Genomic DNA, 27,081 nt, shown 5'->3' on the forward strand with positions numbered 1-27,081 from the left:
ACTCTGTATGCTTCGTACCCATTTGCTTTTCTCAATGGGAGAGTTTCACCATGTGATTACCACCTCGATCCGCTCCTGTCCGGAGATCGTGTGGCGCCCATTTCACCTGGTCAGGGAGAGAATGTGGAGCACTCACGCATGGGAAGTGCTCGACTTCTAACTCGTATTGGCTTTAATGGTTACCCGAATTTACGCGTACCGCTTCTAGACAAAAACAAACCAATTTCTGGGCGAGGAAAGTGATAGAAATGGCCTGGCACTGATACCCAATTTGACGGGCTTCGCACGCGTACTGCGCCGCATGATTCTCCGGATCGGATAATAGAAAGTGTCCGTCTGTTTGCTCTGCTCTGCTCTGCGGTATGTAAACCCATCTTCTTTCCGCTCGAGCCAGTTTTAGTGGCTATAAATAAAATCGAAAACTCGGCTCCATTGTGATCCATCCGTTTACAGACCAGACCATGATGATGTAACGGTACCATCTAGGTGGATTTGGCGCGTGTTTTAGAGTGAGCAAGGGCTGGTTACTGATCTAATTGGGTGTATTTACTAGAACACAGCACGACACGCACGACGCCAATTAGCAGGACATCACTAATCGCCGACTAAGACACTAATTAAGGTTTAATCCCAAAAGGAAGGTAAAAGTGGATTGGGTTGGATTGTTTTCCAGGGCGATGCTTAGAAAGTTGCAAGTGATTTGTGATGTGCTGCCTTGCCAACAGCGGTCTATATAAGTTACTTGGAGCACGATTAGGGCTTTGTGGACTACATTTTCAAACAAGTGTTTTCACAGTTTCAAAAAACATGCAATTTTTTTAAAACCGTTTTTCCTTCTAGCATAGTTCTATATTGGTTTAATATTAACCTTAATACAATTAAGTAGAGGGACATAAATAATTGTATTTTATAAATGAACAAAAGGTCTGAAGAATGCTCAAAAGGATTTAGCCAACAATATAAATTATAAGTTGTATGCCTTAAAATTAAGTACAGGATTCACAACAGTGAACATAAAAACTATTTTTTAGGCAAAAAGTATTTTTACTTTAACGTGTCTTCCTGCTTTGCAAAATTTATATGTTTAGGAAATATAACAAAACGTAAAGTTTACAGCAAATGTTGCCTGGCTTTTTATTAAAACAGTAACTAGCAGCTAAACGCAAAAAGGGAAAACGAGGCAAAGGCACCGTTGCCGCTCCTACTCGATCTCGATGATGGCACCCGCCTTGGCCAGAGCCTCCTTGAGCTTCTCGGCCTCCTCCTTGGGGATGTCCTCCTTGACGATGGTCGGTGCGCTTTCAACGAACTTTTTGGCCTGGACCAGGTTCATGCCCTCCAGTAGGTTTTTCACCTCCTTGATCAGCGCCACCTTCTGCTTCTCGTCGAACTTAACCAGCTTGACCTTGAAGGAGGTCTGTACCTTCTTGGGCGCCGCCTCCTCCTCATCCTCGGCGGGAGCAGCACGTGCCGGCCCAGCGGCGAATTGTGGGGCAAATGCGGTCTCGGGCAGGTTCAGTTTCTGTTTGAGCAGGGTGGTCAGCTCGGCCACCTCGAGCAGATTGAGGGCAGCGATGTTGTTGACAATCGAGTCCAGTTTGGGATTGGGTGGCTTGGCGGCTCCTTCCGGCGCGGGAGGCACCAGTTTTTCGACTCCCGAGACTGCGGCGGCCGGAGCCGCTGCACTGTACATGCGATGCAGCTGCACTTGGCGCGAAATCTGGCGCAGGGCGAGGCGTGTGATGTGCATCTTATTGGTATCTGCAAGTTCTAAGTTAGTAAAGTGCTGAACTATCATTTATAATCCATTTATTACGATTTCCGGGTGACAAAATAAATTCTTTGGGCCGCAGCAGCAGGTTATGTGAGCAGTTTATCGATAAACAGCCAGGGCTGCAAGCCTATCTTGGTAGAATGGCATTACCATGCTTATATATGGTTTATAAATTAACGTAAAAATACCGCAAAACAAATTATTAATTTCTAAGTTATTTAGTTTTTGCTGGCTAGTTATTTCCATAATAATGAAGAATAATCCATATTGATTTGAAAAATAAACAGAACTATAAAATATTTGGATTAGCATTTCTCATAATAAAATGTTTTGCCAAAATGTATGTATTGCCAAATGTTTAAAAAATGTATTGTTTAAATTAAAATGGTCTTCGCTTTATTTCGTAACTTCGTAATTTAATTACAGAGCTTACAACGAGTAAACCTTGACGTAGTCGATCTGTAGGTGGCCCTCGTCCAGCCAGTGGTCCCTGTTCTTCTTGACGTCATTCCAAAAATCCTTCTGCGCCCGCGGGGCCTTCTCGTTCCAGGGCTTGACCTCGTGCTGGTACTCGTTGAACCCGCCCACGCTGAGTCCAAAGCTCAAGTAGAACTCCTGATCGAAGGGCGCCAGTCCAGTGCCCTCCTCGAGTTTCTGGGCCTGCGGCAAACTCTTTCCGCCGGCTGTCGTCTCGCTTAAAGCTCCCTTAGCACTTCCCTGGACACACCACTCCCTGCCGTCCACCAGCCAGCGAAGTTCCCTGGGCGTCCATTCGAGGGTGTAATTGTGGAAACTATCGCTCCAGTCCTCGGAGTTATCTCCAGTACCTGGCTTCAGGCAATTCTTGGCCGATCGCAGGGGCTCATCTGCGAAGAGAACGGCCGCGCCATACAAATCCAGGTAACCTCCATTCGGACGGGTATAAGCGATTCTCAGTTGTCCGGACTGATAGTTTTCCACTCCGTAGATGGGACGCTTGGGCTGTAGCCAGATTTGTGGGGTTACCCATTTTGCCCGCGGCATTTTGGCTCGCACCTCAACGCGGCCGTATTTGAAGGAGAAATCCTTGGAGGAGAACTGAGCGGTGACCATCGGCGGAAGTCCGTCACTCAGGGTTCGGCCATCTCTTACACAGTCGTGGGTATTCGCTAGTCCCGTGCACTTTTCACCCAAATCCAAACGTTCGTGTGATCCCTTCCTGAATTGTTTCTTCATCGTGTTCGTTGAGAGCACCACATGACCATTGGCTAAGCACAAGGTTTCCGGAGCGTCATCCACGTAAACATTAAACTCGTAATCGGGTTTATCGGCAAACCTGCGTTCCGATTTCCACTTATTGGGATCCAGCTTTGAAGCGTTGAACTCATCCACGAACACCAGCTGTCCGGCACAGCGAGTGGGTGCTCCATTGACTTCGGTCTTGGGAGTGGTGCAACCCAACCTTATATCGATATCCGGATCGGCAGGTGGAGTCCAGGGTTTTGTCGAAACTGGCACAACAGGTGGGCGGGGTGAGTCATTGTTACCACTGTAGTCAGTGACCACAAACGACCCGTCGTCTTCGCGATAACCCAGCCCGTTGTAGATAACGTAGGTCCAGTAGTACAGGGTGTCGCCGGGCTTCAGTGCCGTCGTCCGATCCCGGAAGGTCCAGCGTCCGTTTTTCGCTTTGACAATGTCCCGTGCCCAGGTGCCAGCCTCCAGGCCCTCCATCTCCTCATTGAGTTTGCCATGGAAAGCGAACAGGCTGATGCCCTCCCCGTCGGGAATGGAGACCTCGAATCCTTTGGGATAGAAAACCTCGATCTGAGCCTTGGGTACTTCATATCCCTGAACGCCAAGGATAAGAAGGCAGCAGCTCCAGGCCACAAGACGCAATGCATCCGCCATTGTGGGAATAACAATCAAAACTGCGATGAGCGGTTAGACAAGTCGGGCTTGGAAATCTAAAGCTTATCAGAACCGGTCGAGGCTTTGTTTATAGTGCACTGCGAAAAAGCGAACACCTCTCAGTCTTGATGCGTTATCGCGGATTCTAGAGTCTAAAAGCTTAGGTGCAGCAATGTTAGTATGTGTCATTTGTATTGTCTAAGTAGCTAGATAAATAACAATGGTCGGTCTAAAGAAGAATAAACAGGAAAATAATTATAATAAGGGTTTAAATATAAAAATATTTTAAATTGTATTATTTTCTCCGTGTAATATTTTTTTGAGTGGGTTTGCCCATCTTTAAAGAAGATTTACACACCTATGTATAAAAAGAATTTGGGTATTTCCCAATCACAGTGTACATTTTTGCGAGTATAAGTAAGAACAAGAGTATAAATAAGAAGAGCATACGAACATACCATCGAATTAAGAAGGTATAATGTTCTCTAAAACACGATTTTAAGGATTTCAAAAAGCCCGCTTGATTACCGGCGAGGTTGCGCAACACTGTCGTATCAGCTGTTTGTGTTCCATCGATAGTTCTGCTTCTGGTATATCGCTTTAGGGCATTTTAGGGCATATCAGTAAAACTATGAAGCTATTATGTTAATAGTTTCCATAAGTTAGTAATTTAAATAATACTCATATCCTAAAACTTAACCTTAAATAAAAATGGGGTGCATAGCACCCTTACCCTATTGTGCATACCAGGGTAAAGGGTATTTAGCAGCCGTTACACAAGCCAAATAATAAGCTTCGCCGCGTAGCAGGCGACGAACTTCGATGAAATTCTGAGTCTCGTCCGTGTGTTCGTCTGATTAGCTTTCGTTCTCTCGGCAGAAAAATTTATAGAAAATATCACACACGGGAAAAAACAAAAACATGTACATATTTTTGTAAAATATTTAATAAGCGAGCAAGACACTGCGTACACGTATATTTTGTGGTTTCGCATTTTCGACAGTGTTTTTGTGCAACTATTTGAAAGATTTGGCCAAACGCGAAACGCAACGCAAAGAGGAAAATAAAAGACAATAACAAATTCGCAGCGCGTGTGTCGGTGAGTGTGTATGGTTGCGTGCGTGTGTGCTGCTGCCAAAAGAACGCGGATATAAACAATAATCCAATTGGATCGTTGGGGCTGTTTTGTTATTGTAAGTAATGCAGATTTATGTAATTCGCTTGTGTGTGCTTTTTTGACCAGTCTTTGTTGTTGTTGCTGCGCTAAGAAAACAGCTGTGGCGTTGCCAGATAGCATATCACTTTATGTAATTCCTTATCGGTCTGAATTACGCTTAATTGCAGTGCTTAGCTTAATTGTTGCAACATTGTGGGGGAGGGGGGCATTATTTATTTTCCTACCCAATTACGAGTGACATGTAAAGTTATCGATGTATCGATTGCCGCGCTTACATGGCCACACTGCGCCGTCGCCACAGCAGCGTCCCAAGCAGCTGTTGTTGTAAGGTTCTTGTTATAGGGTAGGGGGGTCGGAAAAGCGGATGGGGTTTGAAAAGCACACAGCACGAAACACCGCACGAAAGCAAAACAAGAGAGAATGATTGATTTTTCGTCGTGCGTCTTCGGGAAATGTAGCCGAGGGGCAGCTTCGCGGAAAAGCGGGCAGCAGTGAAAACTTTTGGTATCACAGTCGTTGCTGACGAGCGGAAGGGACCGCAGCTCGGGAAAAACTTGAAAAGAGAAACACACGCGAGGGCGCTCTTCTTATATTTGAAAATTAATTGCAATCGAATGGCGCAAAATAGTCACAAAGTGTAAATAGTTAATATCGTTTTCTAAGCAAAAATTACCAGTGTGAATGATTTGCTAGTGCTGTTAAAAATATCTACCGTTGTGCGGAAAGAGGAAATCGAGTGCAAAGGAATTTTCCTACGTCACAGGCTGTGCGTTTGTGTGAGTGTGCACCCCCGGAAATGTAACACGCACACTGGCGCAGTGAAAAACTTGCACCTGAAAGTTTTCGTCGTGTTTCCACCTTCGTGCGCGCTCGGCATTCGACATAACAACAAAAAAAATTGAATAACGCAGCAAAAGGTTAGTTTTCCGCTTTTCAGTGCACCTGTCAAAGATCCTATTTAAAATTCGGACTTATTTGCCCCAGTTTTTATCCAGGGCTGGCATTATCTACCGTTAGCGCGTGTGTATATTATGTGAGTGTGCGTGCTAGTGTATGTATGGGTGTGTGTGTGCGAGAGTGTGTACGTAACCAATTGGAACTGGGGCAACTGGCAAATACGGCAACGAATCGGTGGAGCAAAGCAAACGCCGCAATAAACCCCTAAAAAATCTCCAACCCCGTGAAGCAAGCGCGAGAAAAGCTGGCTGAAAGCTGCAACTTGGCCCAGTTACTTTAGCTCTAATTGCAGACGTGATAATAGAAGTGCACACAAAGCATAATATTTTTTAAGGGGTGTGTGTGGGGCCAAACCAAGAAGAGGAGAATACAAAAAAGAAGCAGCAGCATGACAAACAAAAACAAACTTCATTTGCCAAGAGTCTTTCAACCAAATTTGTTTGCCCACACACTCGTAGATACGTATAGAGATACAAAGATACAATTACGTTTACAAATACTTTTCCATGTTTCTCGGTTTCTCGAGTTCTCGAGTTTACAAACAAAGTTTATGATTTTGGGGGTGGCAGGTAGAATAACTGGTTTTTAAATTAACACTTTGCCACATTCAGGGGTAGTTTTTTAATGGGTTTCTTCGTTTCACTTTAAAGCATTATCACCAAATACCAGTTAAGATTTCATATTCGCTGCACACCCTAGATACATTTTTCATTGAAAAAAGTTTAAAAAGATTGGAATGGGTAGTTTTCTTCACTTGAATAACAATCCATTATTGTAATATTTTTTTTGGGATAGTTTGAATAATTAGAAGAAAGATTGAAATGAAAAAATGAGGTATATTTCGATAACATTTTGGATTGTAATGAAATCTTAAATAAAATTCAATACTAAATAAAAGATTAACAAAAGTTCAAGGAAAAAGTAACAAATCTAAACATACACTACACCAAAGGTAACGTGAAAGATATCTTTAAATACTTCAGAGTAACTTTTGTAGGAGAAGCTGCGAAACTTGAGAAAGTATCCCTAAATTGCCCCAATCCTAAATCGCCGCTCTTTTTGAAGCTGAGCCAAGCAGTCTGTGCTTTTGGCGGCACATTACACTTGTTTACTTTTCAAGTGTGCGTGTGCGTGTGTACGCCTGTGTGTATGTGAGTGAGTGCTTCGTGGTGTGTGTCTGTGTGTGCTCCATGGGGGCGTTACTGTCTTTGTTGTTGTTATTGCTTTACGTCCTCGTCGTCGTTTCTTCTTCGGCTCTTTTTTGGGGGTCGCTCTCGTCTCGTTTGTAGGGCAAAATTCTGTATTGATTATGCCAGTTTTATTTTCCTTTTGACCACATCCCCTGCCCAGATTCAAATTGGAAAAGTGTGGGGCACCTGCGGTCGTGTTTTTCATGCCCGACTGAGCCATTTCATTGGCACAACGATTTCGTTGTCTCTGCATTTAACTAATTAAGAGCCCCAGTCTACACCCATCTCCCCCCTTTTTCCGAACAATAGACGTTTTCCGGTCGCTCAGCCCAAAATGAAGTGCGTGTCCAGGGACAGACGAAAAGCTTTAGAAATTGGATAGTTTAGTGCACACGAGGAAATTCTCAGATACTTTGCATATTTTATTTGTAGCCGAAAAAATGTAAATATCTAGCCGTATTCCCTATATTTTCAAAAAAGAAACTTCTTAAGAATGAAACCGTACATTGCTTATGTGAATTCTCCTTAAAGTATGCAACGTATTCTTTAACATTAGTTCTTGGGAGTATTAGGAAACTTTTCTTTATTAATGATTTAATAATGATAATAATTTGATCACATTTGAGCAATTTAATTTTTCATTTTAATCTTTTCCACAAAGTAAGGGAAACTATAAGACATTTAACATAGCAAAGTGGCAGATATTTATTTCAGTGTTTTTATATGCTGTGCGTATTATATGCAAAATGGGTAGCATATTTGACCGACATCGGGAACAGCGGGCTCTGAAAAACGTGTGCCTCTGGGGTGGCTTTTGTAATTGGAAAAGCCATCAATTGTAATCCCCCACCAAGCGGGTTTTCACTTGAATAGCGCTACAAATTTAGAACTCGCTTCCCCATTATCAGGCCATATCTACACACTTTTATTACTCATACACAATATACGAAAAGCAAAAGTTTAGAATAGCACTTGTTTATTTGTTATTTTTGTGCCGTCGCTGGCAAAGTTGCCTTTTATCAATAATATGATTGATTGCTGTTCGGTTCCATTGTTTTTTCACGTCTTTTTTATGTTGTTGTTTCCACAACACGCATTGCACATTTTGTGACCCATTTTATCTTTGGCTTTTCGTTGTTAGCCCGATTAAAGAACGTGAATAGATAGAGCATTTTTTGTTGGCCATAAAAATAGCTCAGTCACATCGGAACGCAATTACCAATGCCCTCTTTGCAAACGATTAAGCCAATTTAGAATTTAAAGTTCAATGGGAAATGTACATACAATATATTGTCCGGGTAAGGATTTTATAAAATCAATATCATTACGTTTATTTAGTTACATTTATTTAGTGGAATTATAATATAAAGTGTATTATAATATCTTATCTTTGCGTTGGCCTAATTTGTATCCAAGTTCCCTGAAACTTCACTTAATAAACTAATTAAACTTATTATCTGATATGTTCTGGTTTTTCGTAGAACATTCGGCGAAAATAAATTTTCTTAGAAATGATTTTCTGATGAGCTGGCGAAGATCGGCCAAACGGTCACTGGCAAAAATGTATTAAGGGTTTTAAAAATAGGAAAATAAAAAATAATGTCAAATAGCTATTGCTGCTGCCTCTGCTGCTTTTGTTGTTGCTGCCACACTGCTGCTTTTTCGCCTTTTCCCCGTACGATTTATTTATTTTTAAACGCAATTACGTGCGGGTCTAGTGCTGCGATGGCAAATGGGAAGGGGGTGGTGTGGTGCGGCGAAAAGTGGGCGTGTGGAGGAGGTGGAGGTTCTCGTTTCCCCAACAAACGCATGACGTTGACATTTCGAAAACAGCAAGTGTTCAGGCCAAAATATGATCAACATATCGCCTGTCGTCGTCTGACTACAGCAACCTACCTACATAGTATATGTATATACCCGCCTAACGTTTCGTCTTTCCTCTTCACTATCTTTTCATGTGCCGCTGATTGATGTTTTGGACACTCGGATTCCGATTGCGCGGCTCCACCACGATTCCGATTTCCACGTGCTCCAATTTTCACATTTTCCCATTTCCCCATTTACCATTTCCCACGAAAGGCATCTAGGGCAGCAGCGGAACTGAGGCGCAGCGGAGCCGCCCAAGTGCAGCCGTAGAAAGCGTTGGTGCGGGCACCATGGACTCGCTCAAGTTACCAAAGGGTAAGTGTCCACACCCGGCCCGGAGATCTCTCTGGGGAATTTGACCTGCTCAAATGGAAATCCCATACTAACCATGAAGATAAATAAATCAATGCCAGTATTCAGTTCTCACGTTTGCAAATTAATCTTTTTCACATGTCAAATAATTGAAAGTGGCTACTTAAAATTTCATTTAATGGTATCAAATTTGATTAAATAAGATTCAAAATTTGATTAAATAAGATTCAAATGTAATTTAAAGTCTGTCATGATAACAATTTCTCTAGCTGGCATTTCAAATCAATTTAAATGAGCAAGTTATCTATTCCCAGGGCCTGTTCCTTATTATTCCTGTCGATGGCTAGAAGCCTAACCCATATTTTCCATTCCATAGCCAACAGTGCCACCAGCAGTGCCAGCGGCAGCAACAGCAACCTGTCCGGCTCAACATCCGCGTCCGCATCCGCAGCCACATCGCCTACATCCTCGGGAACTGCGGTGGGGGGCATTCTATCCGGTGCCCCAAAATCGCCACCTGGTCTGGGCAGCAGCACACCGATCACGGTGCGATTCAATGCCAACGAGGAGTCCCTGGACGACATCCTGCAGTCCTTCCATCACAGCAAGCACAGCCCCAGTGGAGGAGCGAGTGGCGGCGGAGATGCCTCGCCCACATCGAATCTCCTCGGGATGAAGAACAACGGACTGGGACTCAACACCGGCTTGGTTGTGGGCAACTGCGATTCCCTCTCCAGCAGCCCATCACAGCCCCAGATGCAGGGCGGATCCGCGTCCCTCTTTGGCGTAAGTAGAAAGCCCTGCAATGTGGCACAAAAATATTAGAAGGTATATTACCTATAATATGGGTATAGATATAACCTATAAACTACGCAGCATTATTATTATTAGATTCACTGGGAGTCTGTTTAATAGGTCACAACTAACAATATCCAGCCATCGCATATATTTTGCAAATTATTTACGGCTAGCAGTTTTAAGCATACTTAATAAACCATGACAGATTTGAATAAGTACAAAATGATTTGAATGAGTACTGAGTTTTCTAGGTGAAACCCCTTTCTTTTGTTTCGTTTGTCGCTGTGTAAAATCCAACTGGAATATTACAACTGTCTAATCTAGAGCTGTTGTGAACTTGATACTATGTTTACTTTCCGTAGCGTTCTCCCTCTTTGGCCCCCTTATCTTTTATCGAAACAGGCCGCCACAAATTATGATTCATATTCATCCGTCGCGAGTCCAAGTTTGTCGCAATTAAAAATAAATTGTACAGAACGCGCCGCATTCGTTCGCTGATCGTCGGTCGTCAATTAGCATTCGCCTGGCCAAATTAGTGGAACACTTATCTTTTGATTTCTGTACACAGCTACGAATAGTTTCACTTTTTGGCTGTCCGATTTGCGATTTGTATTCGTATTCAGATTCAGATACTGGTACTTCGGGTACGGATGCGTTGGCTACCCAGTGAATGTCGCGTGTGGCTATTTCGGTGGTTTCGGGGCGGCATAAGTATGTGACTTTTGTTGCAAGCACCGAACAGTTGCCAAAATTTGCAACAGATGTGCCGCTGGCGATTGCAAAATACATTTGGCATTATTACTCACTATTGCAAAATGTTCTTTTCGTTTCATCTCTGCCAATGACCATGCCTCAACTGTAATGATGACGCCGTTGATGATAATGATGATCACAGAACGACGAAGTAACTCTGCGCAATAATTTCATGCAAGCCGGTGGTTTCTTCAATCGAAAAAGGTGAGTGCCCAAATTGTATAACACTTTCCTGGGGGTTATTATGTGTGTGTGTGTGTTGTACATACACTGAAAGTTCAAGTGTGTAGTTAACAAAGAAGCGTCGTAACATAAATGTTGTTGTTGTTGTTGTTGCTACATATGCGTCATGCGAGCTACTACATATCCCACATAAGATATAACCATAGTTCAACCCACACAAACCATTGGAAATGCATGCATTCGACACATTTTCTTAGTTACTCACGGAGCTCAGTGATGGATCGTCTTGAAAATCAATATTAAATTGTTATGTTATATTTGTCCTGAGATATTGTTTTATTTTCTAGAGTTTCCGGTTTGAAATGTGCCGCTCCAGTTGGGAATTACGTATCTTGGGCGGTTTTTATGATTCCGAATCCATGTGGGACTCGCATTTAAACAGCTTGGAACTACTTTATTTCGCTGAAAGCTACTTCCCTTGAAAAAGTTTTATTTCGGACCCCAAGTTCGTTGACCGTTGACCCTACAACAAATTACTTGGCTGCAGTTTTGTGACTTTGATTTTGTTTATGCGCGTATATACATACATAAGTACGAGTATTGTACATATGTATATACTTGCATACGTATATCCTGCACCATTCGTGCATTTTTAATGCACTCCGGCTGCAGCCGGCGTGTGCCAATGGCCGTAAACTTGCCCGTCCGTCGGTCTACGCTTTTGTTGCTTTTGTCACCAAGAACTGCATTTATGCAGTTGTTGTTGCTGTTGTTGTTTGGAGCATCTGTGGAGTGCACTAGCTGAAGGATGTGAATCAGCGGCGGTGGTGGGTGCGCTTTGTTTATGCTGCCTTGCAACATGCAACATATACACAGGCATACATACATTCGTGTGTACCTTTTTCCCACTTTTTTTGTTGTAGCCTATGCCCGTCTGCAACTTTCAGCTCAAGTGCCGCCCCGTCTGGCCCAGTGGGCGGTGGTTTGTTGTGGCAGGGTGGGTGTGTCGTCAACGGGACATCAACGTCACCACCGCCGCCGCCGCCGCCACCGCCACTTTGCGCTTAAGCTCTGTTTCTGTCTGCTCTCCATTTCCATTTGCGGCAGCTTTTTCACCATTTCGCCCGCTCGTTCGCTCGCTTTTAAATATTAAAAAAGGCAAGTCTGGATGGGGATTTGGCTACCTGAGAAGAAGCTATTGGCACCTCCATCGGTTTGACGTCATTGCGCCTGCCTGATTCGCTTTATTGATTTCCGTGAGCTGATATCGTATGCAAACACGTCTATAGCGCTATAGAACAGGTCTTGAAGAGAGCATTTGGCTGGCCGATTTTCAATTTGGCCATCAATCAGAGTTGACTATTCAGTGTCGCCTCGCTTTCGCAACACAAACTGTATTCATTTCCGTTGCCTTTTTTAATTAAGTTTCCGGGGGCTAATTGCATTTTATAATTGCATTTTTCAGCAGTGCCTGGTGTCGTTATCATCGTCTACAAAAATTCTCGTTTCGATGATGTTGTCGTTGCTGTTGCCTTTCCGTTGCTCTTGTTACGCGTGCCCTTATCATTTGGTTTCAGACCACCATCCATCCAACCAACCAACCATCCATCCAGTTAGCCACCCACGCAACCACCGCCCTTTCCAGCCTTTCCATGTTGTTGCCGTTTTTTATCTATTTACACTTGTACACGTTTCATTCTACATGTTTGTTATACACACATTTCATCATCATCGTCAGCAGCAGCAGCAGCAGCATCAACTGCAACAGCAGCAACATCGGGCTGTGGCTGCCACCTTAAGCCACCCATTCCACCGCCCCCTGCATTTGCCTATCCCCTCACCACCCCGCAAGACACCGCAGGCCCCCGGCAACGCAAGTTGTCTCGTCGGCGACGTTTTAAATTAAAAATTTCCATGCAATTTCATGTCTCGGTGGCCTTACAGTTGGGCATGCACTGCACTTGGCTCAATCAATTAGCATGTACGTGTCAAAGCATCAACACTCACACACACGCACACACGTATTGGACGGCAGCAGCAGCAGCAACAACAACAACAAACATAAACGTAGCGAATTGATACACATTTGAACTACATAGTTCAGTTTTTCTATTAGCGTACATGTGTACTCGTACCCTCGTATTAACCCCTTGCCGCCCACTGTGCCGCGCGACTATTTTTGGTTGCCTTTCTGTTGTTACTTTATTCTCGAGAAAGATTTGATTTTACCTTTTTCGGTTTTTGGTTTGTTTTTCTGGGCAAATTGTCGACTGCCTCGAAACGTTTGTTTGTGCTAAGAAAGTGTTGGAATATTGCCCTTTTGTATTGAAAACCATCAAAATCGAAATGGATACATATGTATATAAAGCTACAGTGCTTAAACCGAACTAACTAATCCAAAAATATACTCAACTGCTGTGCCTACATAAATAACTGCGCCTCTTTCAAAAAGATAAACTGCTAAACCTTCGCCAAAACAAAAATAAACCACAAAGCGCCAGCGTAACTTGAAGTTTTCATTTTGATTGGATGTGTCTCCAAAGAACCAAGCCACCACAAAAAAAATATATAAAAAGCCACCAAGACAAAACTCGTTCCACCACCACCACAACCACCACAACCACAACCACCAAATGCCACCCACACCATTTACCACAGCAACAGTAATCCTACACCACAACCGCCAGCAACAACAACAAAAATCGGGAAAATTCTATCTATAACAAATAATACCGAGCAACGTCGAGCATAAAGTTGAATTAAAAAGGAGCAATTTAGGATATGCGAAGACTCAAAAGCTTAGCATAGTTCGGTTGGTTTACGAATTGAAAAAGTAAAATTCATAAAAACATGTTTTTTTGATAATAAAAAGATGTAGGTTCTCCACTTGAAAATAAAATATATTCAAATATTACCTTGCAATTGTTGTCAAACTCGTTTTGTCAGACGAGTAGGCTTTTTGAACAATGTAGTATTTGCTGATCTGCCCACCTGGGCAGTGAAATATACATAAATCATTTCTAGTTAATATTTCGTCAAAACATATCGTCAAAATTTTTGTATGTGAATGTGAGTGTCCATGATAATGTGCAAAAAGTTTGTTAGTTTCATGTAAGTTCCGCGACGATTACACATATCCCGTAATACTTTCAGTTTTTCAATGTTTTGTTTTGCAATACTTTTGATTTTCGAACGCCGGGCGGCAATGGGTTAAGCCTACACCAAACTAATTGCATTATGTACCTAGACTAAATCGAACCGAACCGAATCCGAATCCAAAGCAAATCCTTGAACAAATTGCTCCTTTTCATAATGCGAAAACTATACAGACCTGAATCACAATATCAGTCCAAAATCCAAAAATCATCCACTAAAAGTTGCCAATGTTGTAAAAGCCTCTTCATCTTGTTGTCCCTTCTTCCTGCAGTTGCGGCGGCCTGCCGAATCTCAATCTCAACAAGCCGCCCCAGCTTCACCAGCAGCATCAGCAACATCAGCAACAGCATCAGCAGCAACATCAGCAGCTGCAGCAGCAGCACCAACAGCAACTGTCGCCGAATCTGAGTGCACTGCACCATCATCACCAGCAGCAGCAGCTCCGTGAGGGCGGAGGATCACATAGCCCATCGTCGCCGGGCGGAGGAGGTGGATCGCCTTACAACGGCTCTCAGGCGGGCTGCAGCAGCGGCGGCATCTCGCCCATTCCTCCCCAGATGGGTGTGTCGCCCAAGTATCGTCGCAGCATATCCTTTCCCATCAAGGGGAACTCGCCGACAGCTCTCTATGGCAATCCGCACATGGATGGCATGGGTAGTGGGCACATGAATATACCAACACTGTCGATTGGAAATGGTGGTGGTGGTGCTGGCGGATCTAGTGGCATGGTCTCAGCTGGAGCAACTGGTGGCGGAGATGCGCCCTATTTGGGCAACAGCTATGGCAACATGATGACGTCGAATGGTCAAATTCATCACGGTGGCATGGATAACTCACTGTGCGACTATATGCGCAACTTTTCGCTTGGTGGAAATGGTGGTAATGGTGGTGGCGATAACAGCAACAGCATCGCCCTAATGCAGGACAGAATGCGCGTGATGGGCGGCCCGAAGCATCTGAGCGAGGCCGATGCCATGGCCATAGCAGCCAGTGGAAATGATCCATCCGTCTACCTGAATGCCCTCAAGATGGGCTCGCCATCCAGGCTCTCACCGCACTCGCCGCACTCACCCATCCAGGGCGGGAATGGAGGAAACGTCGGCGATGGCACGGCACGCTTTTCTAGGAAGGTATTTGTTGGCGGTCTGCCGCCGGATATCGATGAGGATGAGATCACCACCTCGTTCCGCCGCTTCGGGCCACTGGTCGTCGATTGGCCACACAAGGCGGAATCCAAGTCGTATTTCCCGCCCAAGGGATATGCCTTCCTGCTCTTCCAGGACGAGAGCAGTGTGCAGCAGCTGATTGACTCGTGCATCACGGATGAGGACAAGCTGTATCTATGCGTTTCATCGCCGACGATCAAGGATAAGGCCGTACAGATTCGTCCCTGGCGTCTGGCTGATGCGGACTATGTGCTCGATGCCACCATGTCACTGGATCCACGCAAAACGGTGTTCGTGGGCGGAGTGCCACGTCCACTAAAGGCTTTCGAATTGGCCATGATCATGGATAGGCTGTATGGTGGCGTATGCTATGCTGGAATTGATACCGATCCGGAACTGAAGTATCCAAAGGGCGCTGGACGTGTGGCCTTCTCCAATCAGCAGAGCTACATAGCGGCCATCTCGGCTAGATTTGTGCAGCTGCAGCATGGCGATATTGACAAGCGGGTGGAGGTCAAGCCCTATGTTCTGGACGATCAGATGTGCGACGAGTGCGAGGGTCAGCGCTGTGGTGGCAAATTTGCGCCCTTCTTCTGCGCCAATGTCACCTGTTTGCAGTACTACTGCGAGCACTGCTGGGCCGTCATCCATTCCCGGCCAGGACGCGAGTACCACAAGCCGCTGGTCAAGGAGGGAGCCGACCGGCCGCGTGCGGTCCCCTTTCGCTGGTGTTAACGGCGGCGCTGGTAGGCCGCGCTGCACGACGAGAGACGCCAACAGAGGGAGCAACGACACCGGTTGTTGAACGCAGCGCTGGCAGTGCCCAGAATCATAACAGAAGCATCAGGATCGGAATCGGGATCGGGATCAGGAGGAGCTGGAGGAGGAGCGGGAGTGGCAGCAGTAGGAGCCGCTGGCGGAGAAGCGGATCGAAGGCGGAGAATCTAGTAGATAATCATCAGAGACAAACACACGCACTCACACTCACACTCACACTCGTATACACTCACAAGCAAAAGACAATTGCCCGGGGTAATCCCCCATTCCCAAAAGGGCAAGGTGCAATACAGTGGGGGCTGGACGAAGGTGGTGTCCCTGAAACAGCCAGAACCACCAGAGTCTGCAGTTTAGATGCGAGAAACGAAAGCCCTCAGAAAGCAACATAGTTTTTAGTCCTTATTTATTCGGCAATCGGTTTTTTTTCTTTCGCTCTTGCTAGTTCTATATTTGCGTAACCGAAATTTTAGTTTTGTTCTTGCGTTCGATGCCTGCACAGTATTTTTTGTACTTTATATTTTTAGCAACATTTTTGTTTGCTCGTTAAGAAGGGGGATTACCCTAAATGCCATTTAATCTCACAAAGACCACAAAGAAAAAAAGGAATCCCCTCTGTAGTCAGCCAATATCCTCGCAAAAAGGCTTATGAATTTTTCCCCATAACATATATGTTATAATCTTTTTTGTAACTAGATAACTTAGTAGCCATCTTGTATGCCAATCGAGGCTAGTCCTAAAATTATTAGTGAGCTGCTCTCCCTCTCTCGGAAGGCTTTTTGCTCGAGTGGGCAGGGGCTGTCCTTAAGTTCCTAAATTGTGACAAAATCAAAAATACATCGGCTTTTGTATTAGCCCTTTCCGAAATTAGATCAATTTATAAAATTCTTAAAAAAGACTTTAGAAAAGACAATATGCAAAATGTCTGACATTTGTATGCGAGCCATTTCTTATGCCACAATTGTTGTGGTGTTCGAGTAAGAGATCGGTTAATCATATCATAACTACATACAGTTAATGCGGCTCAAAAACTCAAAAACTAATATTGTTTATCCCTATTAACTTTCATTTAAACCTTATAGAATACAGTTCGTTAGTATTCCCCCAAAAACTAATATTGTTAATCCCTATTTAATTTCATTTAAACCTTATAGAATACGGTTCATTAGTATTTCCTCTAAAACTCAAAAACTAATATTGTTAATCCCTATTAACTTTCATTTAAACCTTTTAGAATACGGTTCATTAGTATTCCCTCATAATATTGCTAATCTCTATTAACTTTCATTTAACCCTTATAGAATACGGTTCATTAGTATTCCCTCAAAAACTCAAATACTAATATTGTTAATCCCTATTAACATTCATTTAACCCTTTTATAGTACGGTTCATTAGTATTCCCACTGAAGAATCGTATATATTCTCTGTGCAATGTATGCGATTGCATCCCCATTAATGCTGCTTATTTTTGCTTATCGTTACCCTAATTTACTTTGGGTATGTGAAAATCGTACAAAGCTTATTGAACACACAAAACCAAGCATTCTATACACTTACTAAACGATTCTTAACTTGTTACTACCAATCCTGCCAAGAGGTGGCTTTCAATACGATTTTCACATGACTCCGTTTATTGTAATGCTTACAAATGGAAGCTAGTTAAAGCGATGAATCGATGATACTTCACAACTAATTAATGAGTTAAGACCCCACACTCTGCGAAAGGTTTTTCTTTCCTAATATCGACGGCTCATTTTTAATTTTAATCTAGTCGACACTCACTCACACTTACGTACACAGACCACAACACATTTACACTGAAAGTTTGTTTGCATTTGTTGCCATTTGGCTTAAAAGAAAAAAAATATATAATAATAATAATAAAAATATACATATAATTATAACTAAAATGTAGAAAAACAGTCAAATTGCTTGTGTTCAGTATTATGATTTATTTATGATTTTCCACTGAAAACGTGTTAAATGTCATATTTTGCTTATTTATTTACCAATTGTTTTTTTGTTATTTAATTTATGGCGTGTTGCTAACTAAGGGACAGCGGGCTCACCTCCCGAAAATATAGAAGAACGTATATATTATTGCAAATATATAAATATATCTGTATTGTAAAAAGTAATTTTTATATACGACATACATCTATTAACACTATAAATACTTGTATTAGACAACTTTTTATATAGAAACTTTTTGTATAAACTTTTTTTTATTACTCTTATAATTATTCAAAAGTTAGTTTAGTCCAAACAACTGAAGACAAAAATAAAACCAAAAATGCGAAGATTAATAGAAATGCTAAAACATCTAAAGGAAATTTAAATATATACAACTTATGTGCAATACTATTTCGTGAACGATTCAAGCGTATTCTTAAATACCAAATATATAAACAACTTAAAGAAGTTATGTATCTGTACAAACATAAGGTATACAAGATAATTGCAATCGTATAACCAAAGTAGTCAAATATTACCAAAACCCAATGGTTCCCGAAACTTTTCAACTAATTGGCATGCGTTTTTTGACATGCGAACAGGGTTTGAAGTTCGCGTTTGGTTATTTCCCTGAAACCTAACTATAAAAATCAAATGGAATATCTATACCTAGGGCAATACTTATGGAAAATTATCAAAATCTAAAACGAGCAAAATTATTTTGTAAATTATACGAGTTTGTGGGACGAGACAAAATTTGCTACGGTGCATGCAAACAATACGATATTTTTTCTATACTACCAGCAAAAATACTAAAGATCTAATTCAAATTGATAAACCAAAAACGTGAAAGGCCAAGTCGCTTTGGACTTCTATGATATATTAATAAATGATAGTCAAATCTATTAGCAAATTTTTGCTCGCGCTTTCTTTACAAGACAACAAAAAAAAGCAAAACGAAATTCAAGTCATGCAAAGTTGTAAATCAAGTTGATTGCGTGGCACTTTCAAAGAAAAACAAGTTTATAGCAATTTTTCTAGAATTTTTATATTACAATGAACTAATGAATATGTATCATATATATATATATATATATACTGCATATATATTTTTTAAACCGCAAAACCAATTAATTAGAGGACTCGAAGCGTTCGTTTGTTTTGGTTATAATTTATTACCTTTAAATACTTACCGAAATATCGTGTATTAAAAGCGAAAGATTCTACACAAAACGAAAACCAACAAGCCCAATTAAATATTATATCAAATACAGCAGCCTGCTCTATGTAGTGTTAAACAATTTGTGCAAATATGTAAGCAAACGCGTTGTTCTAAAACTTTCAAAGTAATTAAATGCTAGTCTTTAAAAAGACAAAATCTGTTACAAAGCAAACACGAAACGGAAACGGAAATCGGTTAGCGGTAAACGGCAATCGGTCAATGGCTATCGATAACTGTGCGTAATGATGGTGTTTTTTAAATGTAGTAAAATTTAATATTTTATAGATTTTTATACTTTTATATAACATATACTTTATATTTTACCTGTTTAACAAAAACTCAATGAAAATGTTAAAAAAAACTTAATGTGCTATAAAAGAAGTAACTTATCAAACAAATATTTTACTATACCAAAAAAAGTTGATAGAGATGAGAATTCTTTACGGAAAACCGCTCAATGTTTTTGCTGCTAACGGCGTAGGAATCTGGAATCTTGTGTAGCGTGTTAAAAAATATTTATATCAATAAGCAATCCCTTAATCCTTTTTGTTTTGTTTTATATTTAACTTTGTTCCCCGAGTATTCCATACAAATTAGGCAAAGACATTTAATTTATCCTACTTCTGAGCTTGGATTACGGATATAAGTCGGATTGACAGCTTTAGTTTTATAGAGAATCTTGTTATAGATAAATGTTTATGTTGATTTTTATATGAATCCTGTTGTTATACCGATAATGACAATGAAAATTTGTATGCCTAATTCTTAAATATATTTTTGTATCTTTTGTAGTTACTAGTAGTTTCCTGGTAGTTTTAAAAAAACCAACTCCGTTGAGACATTTTTATACTTTGTTTATTCTTTTTATACGTATACATATTTTTAAAGAAATATGACAAAAAACAATATTTGATATATACACTTTATACAAAAAAAATTGAAAATGAACGAAAAAAAGTTTTTGAAATTAATAAACGGACATAAAGTAAATTGTGTTTTATTTATTTTTATATATATCTTGTATGTAATTTTTATAACATTGTAAATAAATAAAACTTTTAAATTAGCTGAACCACAAAAATATAACAAGAATTAAAAAAAAGAAACACAAAACTGTTAGTACATACAATTAAGAAAGACTCTGAAAAGGAAAGTATTGAAATTCGAACTTATTACATACATACTTAAATATGTTAACTGAACATCTAAACAGCAAATTGGTCAATATGTGTTTTTTATACCAAACAAAAAAAAAGTGAAAAGAATTGCATAATTATATGAAATTTACACGTAGTACAATTCAATAAATTTAAAACATAAGTTAATATTTTTGACGAACCCCAAGTAAATGCTTCAAGTAACTGCTAACGAAAGATAAAACAAAATATATAGAAAAATAAGCTTAAGTCAAACCGTGCGTAGTGCATTATGCAAATTTAAGTCGCATTTTGATTTTGCTAGTGAGAACTCTTCTAAAATAAAATTGGCAACTAACGATGAAAATACTCCTCATTTCGGGTTGAAGGGTTAACTGATTATGTGGAGAGAGAAATTTGATTATTTTTTGAGTATTTTCATAGCACAATTTTTGTACAGTATATGGTTTTGTAGCTAGCGAAGAAAGTAAACCAAAAGCGTTTTAAATAGAAAATTTTTTAGCCTCAAACACTTGAGCTCCAGAACGATGTGGAAACAATTTCAATTTTACGCTAATTGGATCAAAGCTTAGATCGCCGTAAAAAATAGATTAAAAACAGCAAAACAAGGTTATAAATGAATATTAAAAACAACATTCGGTACCTTTTAAACATAATTAATGAATTTTATAAAGCATCAAATTGATACTGAAAAATTGTAGCCTATAATGCGGGTGTAAGGCACCTGCACTTCCATTTTAATTTGTCTTTGATCGTGTGCGCTGAAGAAAGAGTGACATATACGCCTATACATATACTTACGTCTATATATATATACATGTATATATAATGTTTAGTACTTCGAATAAACTGAAATTGAGCGCCCTTACTAATGTATTCCTTTTAGCAAAATATTCAGAAAAAAACCAATACAAACCAAGCAAAGGCATATAATTTTTTAGCATTATACAAGTGGAAATATAACTGACAAACCATATAAATAGTAAACCAAAAACCAGTTGGCAGATATGAAAGCTATATAGTGAATCAAATAAATATATATATGACACGTAATCTATATGAAGCGTATAAAAACCAGAAACTAGCGAAATATTCCATATTTTATAGTAATTTTCAATAAACGTAATTTTTTTAATTTTTACAAAATTAAAGTTGAAAAAATGAAAATCAATAAAAAATATTTGTAGTTTTCTAAAGCCCAAAAGATCAATCTGAAGGAAAAAAACTGATTAAACATAATATTTGTAAGCAGTTTCGATTTTCTTGCGTGTTTTTGCTCCAGACATTGAAGCGTTTTCAATTAAATTACCAGAAAAAATGTTTTAAAAATTGTTACGAAAAGCAAAACCGAAACAGACCATAGATTAAAAGTATGTACTAAAAATAAAGTAAACAGGAATAGAAGTCAATGACGAAATCCAAACCTAAAACATATATTAGACACATTCGCGAAAAAGTTTTTTCAAAATAAATAATAAACTCAAAAAATTGAAACTGTAATAGCAAACCAAAATATCAGCAGTACTTCAATGCAATATTTCAAAGGAAAACGAACAAGGATAACGAAGTAAACAAAAACCAAACCATAAATCCAGCAAGTCAAATATGAAATAAATTAATACAAATATGTAATTCCGTACAGAGGAAAGTATACATATAGGATTATATTATAAACAAAATGTATTCAAGAACAAGGTCGTTTTTTAAGCGATTATATACGACAAAACCAATTTGGAATAACACTAGACACCCCACATAAACACACTCTCAGTCACTGAGGCAAAAATGCAGGTTATGAAACAAGTAAATAAAACAAAAATGACAAAAAAAAACATATATCTTCATTCAAATAAATAAAAATACTTTTTCTGGAATAATACAAAGCCAACGTTTTTCTGTGTTCTTCGTAGATTTGGGAAAAGAAAGATAAACTTCTGAAAAGTATTCTTTCCAAATGCAACGTACTTGATTGAAATTCATAGCATACTTTTTGGGGTACATTTCACTTGCACATCTCCGCTTATTTACTCAATAATGACAAAGCAAACAATGAAATTATCTAGAGCTTACAATAAAGTAACCAAAAACAAATTCCAAATTTCAGATCCGGCAGCATTGAAGGTGTATCACCGACGTCCAGCGGTCAAAGTCTCATATCCGCACTCTCAGCTGCCAGTGCAGCAGGCGGAGGAGGCGGCTCCGTGGGAGGAGCTGTCCCCGCTGGCGATAGCAGCTCTAGCGGTGGCACCTGGCGGCTGATCAAGGGCAAGGTCACCCAAACCATCGAGGAGATCAAGTCCTCGAAGCTGCCACCAACTGCAGCCATTCCGATTATAGTGGCTGATCCACCCTCAACAGGCTGGAGCAACGATCCCGACTCGGACACCGAGTGCCTCACCGTGAACACATCCATCAGCGAGGAGCTACCCCTGGACCAGGAGCACAAACAGAACTCCGATTCGGAGGTGGAGGCCGAGCTGCTGCAGCACGACAGCATAAGTTTGGGCAGTGGCGACGTGCCAGCAACGGCAGCCACTGGCCATTCGGAGCGATCTCGCCTGCGTCGTGGTCTGGCCCACATTCGATCCAAGGTAAAGGCCAAACAACAGGCGGCAGCGGCCATGAACAAGAAAGATGTCAGTCCCAGTGGCTCCACAGTGCCATCCACATCGGTGCGCACAGGATTTCTGAGACGGCGCAACGTGGTGGAGGCAGGCAGCGAACCTTCCACCAGCCAGCAGGCGGAGATTGCGATCGCGAGTGGCAAGGTCAAGAAACGCGGCATCCTGTTGGCCCGCAAGGACGTGGAGATCGAGTCCGGCGTGGAGGTGCTCGAGGATATGATTCCCTCAACTGCAGTGCAGAGCGATCCCTCAAAGGAAGTGGCTGACAAGCGAGAGGAGGAAGTGACTGACGCTTTTGCTGATGCCGATTCTCGAGCCAGTCTAACTCTTCCTGTGGCGCCAGGCGTCAGTCCGCTGGCTTTCACCAGCTCATACGTGGGAAAGGAGTCGCGCAGCTTGGTACGGGACACCCGGAGCAAGAACAGCTTCTTCTCCAACCTAAGCATGCTCAGTGTTTCCCAGTGGCGAGAGAGGCATCAGGGCGCCTCGGCATTTGCACTGCCAGTGCTACTGTCCATCCTCCTGATCTTGCTGATGATTCTGCCAGTGCCCGATTTTCTGCGAGGTGTCTTCGCCACCCTCTTGTTCTTCACGGTGATGGACTGTTGTGGCGGTCATCTGAGAGTATTGCTTGAGGACTTCCTGCTGACCACGCATCCGGAGCGAGTGGCCTTCGCCATTCCCAATTACAAATTCATGCCGATTTGCGAGATTCCTGCCGTGGAGGAGCACAAGACGATCAAAACATATGCGGGCTGGATGAATGAGATTACCAGCTATGACCCCAACATGTTCTCCTTCAGCCTCACAAGAGCTGTTTATGTCCGACTGGATGGAAGTATCCTTAAGATGTCGGGTACGAACGCCCGGATACCCAAGCGGCGCATGTGGAACGAGCCGCCAATCGATCGTCACAAGATCCTGTTTACCGATCATCGTTCTTATGATCTCAGAGACTGCCGCATAGAACTGCTGCCTTTGGGTCTCGCCAACAAGCGGTGAGTACTTTGGCCTTAAATTGTAGTTTGGCTTACTCACAGTATTTCTTTTTCCCCTTTAGTTTCTTTAATCGCAAGTATCCTATACAACTGATCATCAAGAGTAGCAGGGATGTGCCCGAAGAGCAAAGCTCCGTGGAAAGCCAGTCGGAGCCGACGGTTAAGACGGATGCCAAAGAAGCTAAAGCTGCCTCATCATCGGGAACTACACCACCCGGTGGAGAGGAGGAGAAACCAGTGGATTTTGCAGGCACGGTGATGCAGGCAGATGTGAGTTTGTTTCCAATTATTTATCCAAAGTAGCGCAGCTCTTTAATAATTAATAATTATTATACACAGTTACAGCAACTGCGGAACACGGTGAATCCGGACAAGGAGCTCAACGATATCACCGTGCCCTGTGGCGATGAGGTGCGTTTACTGCTCTTCTCAAGATGTGATCGGGAAAAGGAAGACTGGTATCGACGCTTCACAAACGCCAGTAAGGGCTTAGTTCACGAACAGGACCTACAGGTGCCAATGGCCCGATTCGTGGAGGATTCCGATCTGCAGGCGGCGGCCGCTAGACAGGCCTTGCTCCTGGTCACCGGAATGGGAAAGGGTACCGTCAAGGTTAGCAATCCCGAACAGAATTCAAGAATATTTTCATTAAGCTTCATGCTTAATCATATGCCCTTTCAGCCTGAAGATGATATTTCCACTGGGAAAGCTAATGATGAAACTGATCAGCAGACACCAGATGGGCAGTTTGAGAACATAACCGAAGAGGATTTACTCGACACACCTAGGGAGGAGTCCTTCGATGGCATGATCATGAGTGCCAATGTGGCCAGGAATCCGCCAGACTACGTTCGATTCATGGCCGTTTACCAGGTACGTAGCTGGCTTTCTATCTTTGTTTGCAGTCTTTTAGTTTTGATTTATTTACTTTATTATTTGTTATTTCAAATTGGCTTTTGGTAGAAGGCTTGTAACCAGAGCAGTATTCCTGTTACCCGAAGTTCCGTTGGAACAATGCGTACCACTGATCGGCGACAAAGAAAAGTATGTTTTTATGGTTTGATTTATTTTTTGTATTGTATAAAAGATCTCAGTTAGGTAAGCAGAAAGCTAATCCATGGTCTACTTGCAGTCTCGCCGTGCCAAACGTCAGGAGGATGAGCTGTGGAAGGGCATTGACCAGTCGCTCTTCCTGGGTCCTTCCGGCAGCATTGTGTGGGCTAATGTGCTCTTGGGACGATGCTTATACAGTTGGCTGCACGATGCCATGCTGCACGAGAAGCTCAAGGAGGTTTTGCAGAAGAAATTAAACTCTATTAAGCTGCCCAGCTTCATGGAGGAGGTTATCATCACAAACATATACTTGGGTGAGTCGCCCTTGCTATGTCATCGCGTCTCCCAGCCGATGCTGGATGAGCGCGGCGTGTGGGTTGATGCCGATGTGACCTACGAGGGATTGGCACACATAACAGTAACTACAAAGCTGAATCTGCTGCGCATACGCAGTAAGACAAAGTCACCAATGGCCACCGATAATGTGCCCACCACCTCAATGCTGCCGGAGCAATCGCAGGACTTGCGCAGCCTTTCGGAGGTAAATTCAGAGAATGTCATCTATGACAGTGATGCAGAGAGCTCGGGCGGTTCGTCCACTGAATCTGAGAGCCCACCGCCGGGAAATGCCCCAGAGAATGCGGCTGGAACGGAGTGAGTATAGAAAATAATAATACTATTAGATTGGTTAGTGCCTAAAATACTAATATCTTTTTCTTCAGATTCTTTCAGAATTCTCCCGGCAATGCGCGGCGCATCTTTAAGATTGTCGACCGGATAGCCGCCTCCAATCTATTTCAATACGCCACCGAGCTGCCGTACGTGCAGCGAGCCATGGAGAACATGAACGCGAATATCACTCTGCGCGTAGATCTCAAAGGTATGGTGGCCCGTGGAACTTTAAATGTGCCACCGCCACCTTCCGATCGAGTGTGGGTTAGCTTCCGCGGACCGCCTCGCCTATGGATATCCACCAAGCCCCAAGTGGGCGACAAATCCGTCGATTGGTCCATTGTGACCAATGTTATTGAGAGCAAACTGTGCGAGGCTGTTAACAAGTTTCTGGTCTATCCAAATATGGTGGACTTCTCCATACCATTCCTGAGCAACCCCAACTTTGACGAGGAGCAAGGGAACGCAGCCAACTAAATACCAAAATATGGAGGAAAAGGCAGGGAATAAGAAAAAGAGATACAATTTATATTCGATGAATTTAACACAAAGTGTGAGCGAGATTTTATATGTTTATGTTGTTTATTTTTGAGATAAACTTCAAGCTTAGATTAGATCTGCGATCTCCAGTTCCGGTTTCGAATACTTAATCGCATAAAGTGATGAGTACAAGGGACGACCGATTCCAAATGACAAGTTACAAAACGCTTATTTTCATCACATTCTGTTGAAACTCCAGAACAATCCCAATTTTAGCTAAACTATTTTCACTTATATCAAGAACGTCTAATAAGAATATAGCATATTGAATATGCTGCAACAGCCGCTCTGTGAGGTCATCACGACAAGTATTCCAATAGGATAATGCAGGCATCTATAGCTCTTTAACTTAACCACTATTCTAAACGAACAACTACAATATACACAGCTATATATATTTATATATTCCAAGTAGATTAGCCCTAGAATGCGTGTGAATTTTAAATAAGAAAACCTAATTTTATTTGCGGTGTGTACTTAAGCGTTTGTACTATTGAAAATAACACTACTAAATTATGAAAGAGCGGAAATGGATCCGCATATTTTGCCAAATGAGAACAAAACTATTTTCTTGGGTTCCAATTTATACACTAACTACGAAATATCATTTACACGGTTGTCTTCAGGCTACACAACTAAGTAAATCATTTTAGCTCCACGTATATATAAATATATTTAAAAGTTTTTCGTAAATAAATGATAGCAAAATGCTAGCACAAAAATGAGTTTATACTTCTTTCAAAACTGGCGCCTTCCCTTTTGGAGCTTTTAAGCTCGTGTTAACATACTGTTACCATTTGTATGCTGCTGTTATTAACAGAGGTACAAACTTCTGCTACAGAAACCGGAAATAGCTATTTTTTCC

The 27,081-nt window shown here is 41.7% G+C and overlaps 3 protein-coding genes and 1 pseudogene across 8 annotated transcripts; 2 read left to right on the forward strand and 2 right to left on the reverse strand.

Annotated features, from left to right (window-relative positions):
* Positions 1 to 1,104: 1,104 nt before the first annotated feature.
* Positions 1,105 to 1,926, reverse strand: LOC6545474 (50S ribosomal protein L7/L12). Its single transcript, XM_026976825.1, has 2 exons — positions 1,817 to 1,926; positions 1,105 to 1,761 (listed from the first exon to the last, which is right to left on the reverse strand). The coding sequence occupies exon 2, from the start codon at positions 1,748 to 1,750 to the stop codon at positions 1,202 to 1,204; it is 549 nt and encodes a 182-aa protein (XP_026832626.1). The 5' UTR covers positions 1,751 to 1,761; positions 1,817 to 1,926; the 3' UTR covers positions 1,105 to 1,201.
* Positions 1,927 to 2,142: 216 nt separating this feature from the next.
* LOC6545475 (gram-negative bacteria-binding protein 3) lies at positions 2,143 to 3,770 on the reverse strand. The gene has a single exon (XM_001971551.3). The coding sequence runs from the start codon at positions 3,662 to 3,664 to the stop codon at positions 2,204 to 2,206; it is 1,461 nt and encodes a 486-aa protein (XP_001971587.1). The 5' UTR covers positions 3,665 to 3,770; the 3' UTR covers positions 2,143 to 2,203.
* Positions 3,771 to 3,972: 202 nt separating this feature from the next.
* Positions 3,973 to 26,692, forward strand: LOC6545478 (translational regulator orb2). 6 transcript variants are annotated; one of them, XM_026978190.1, is made up of 12 exons: positions 3,973 to 4,857; positions 5,505 to 5,758; positions 9,068 to 9,169; positions 9,543 to 9,952; positions 10,860 to 10,921; positions 22,434 to 23,951; positions 24,014 to 24,221; positions 24,291 to 24,563; positions 24,633 to 24,824; positions 24,915 to 24,995; positions 25,084 to 25,658; positions 25,727 to 26,692. In XM_026978190.1, exons 3-12 carry the CDS (start codon positions 9,145 to 9,147, stop codon positions 26,151 to 26,153), a joined length of 3,771 nt encoding a protein of 1,256 aa, XP_026833991.1. In that variant the 5' UTR covers positions 3,973 to 4,857; positions 5,505 to 5,758; positions 9,068 to 9,144; the 3' UTR covers positions 26,154 to 26,692. The 6 variants fall into 6 exon arrangements, with proteins under 6 accessions (XP_026833991.1, XP_026833990.1, XP_026833992.1 ...); XM_026978189.1 differs by lacking the exon at positions 5,505 to 5,758; XM_026978188.1 differs by lacking the exon at positions 3,973 to 4,857 and having other exon boundaries at positions 5,119 to 5,758.
* LOC26526490 lies at positions 16,910 to 17,841 on the forward strand (annotated as a pseudogene).
* Positions 26,693 to 27,081: the final 389 nt, after the last annotated feature.

The sequence above is a fragment of the Drosophila erecta genome, unplaced genomic scaffold (assembly GCF_003286155.1).
Source record: "Drosophila erecta strain 14021-0224.00,06,07 unplaced genomic scaffold, DereRS2 tig00000021-arrow-pilon, whole genome shotgun sequence".
Classification (NCBI taxonomy): Eukaryota; Metazoa; Arthropoda; class Insecta; order Diptera; family Drosophilidae; genus Drosophila; species Drosophila erecta.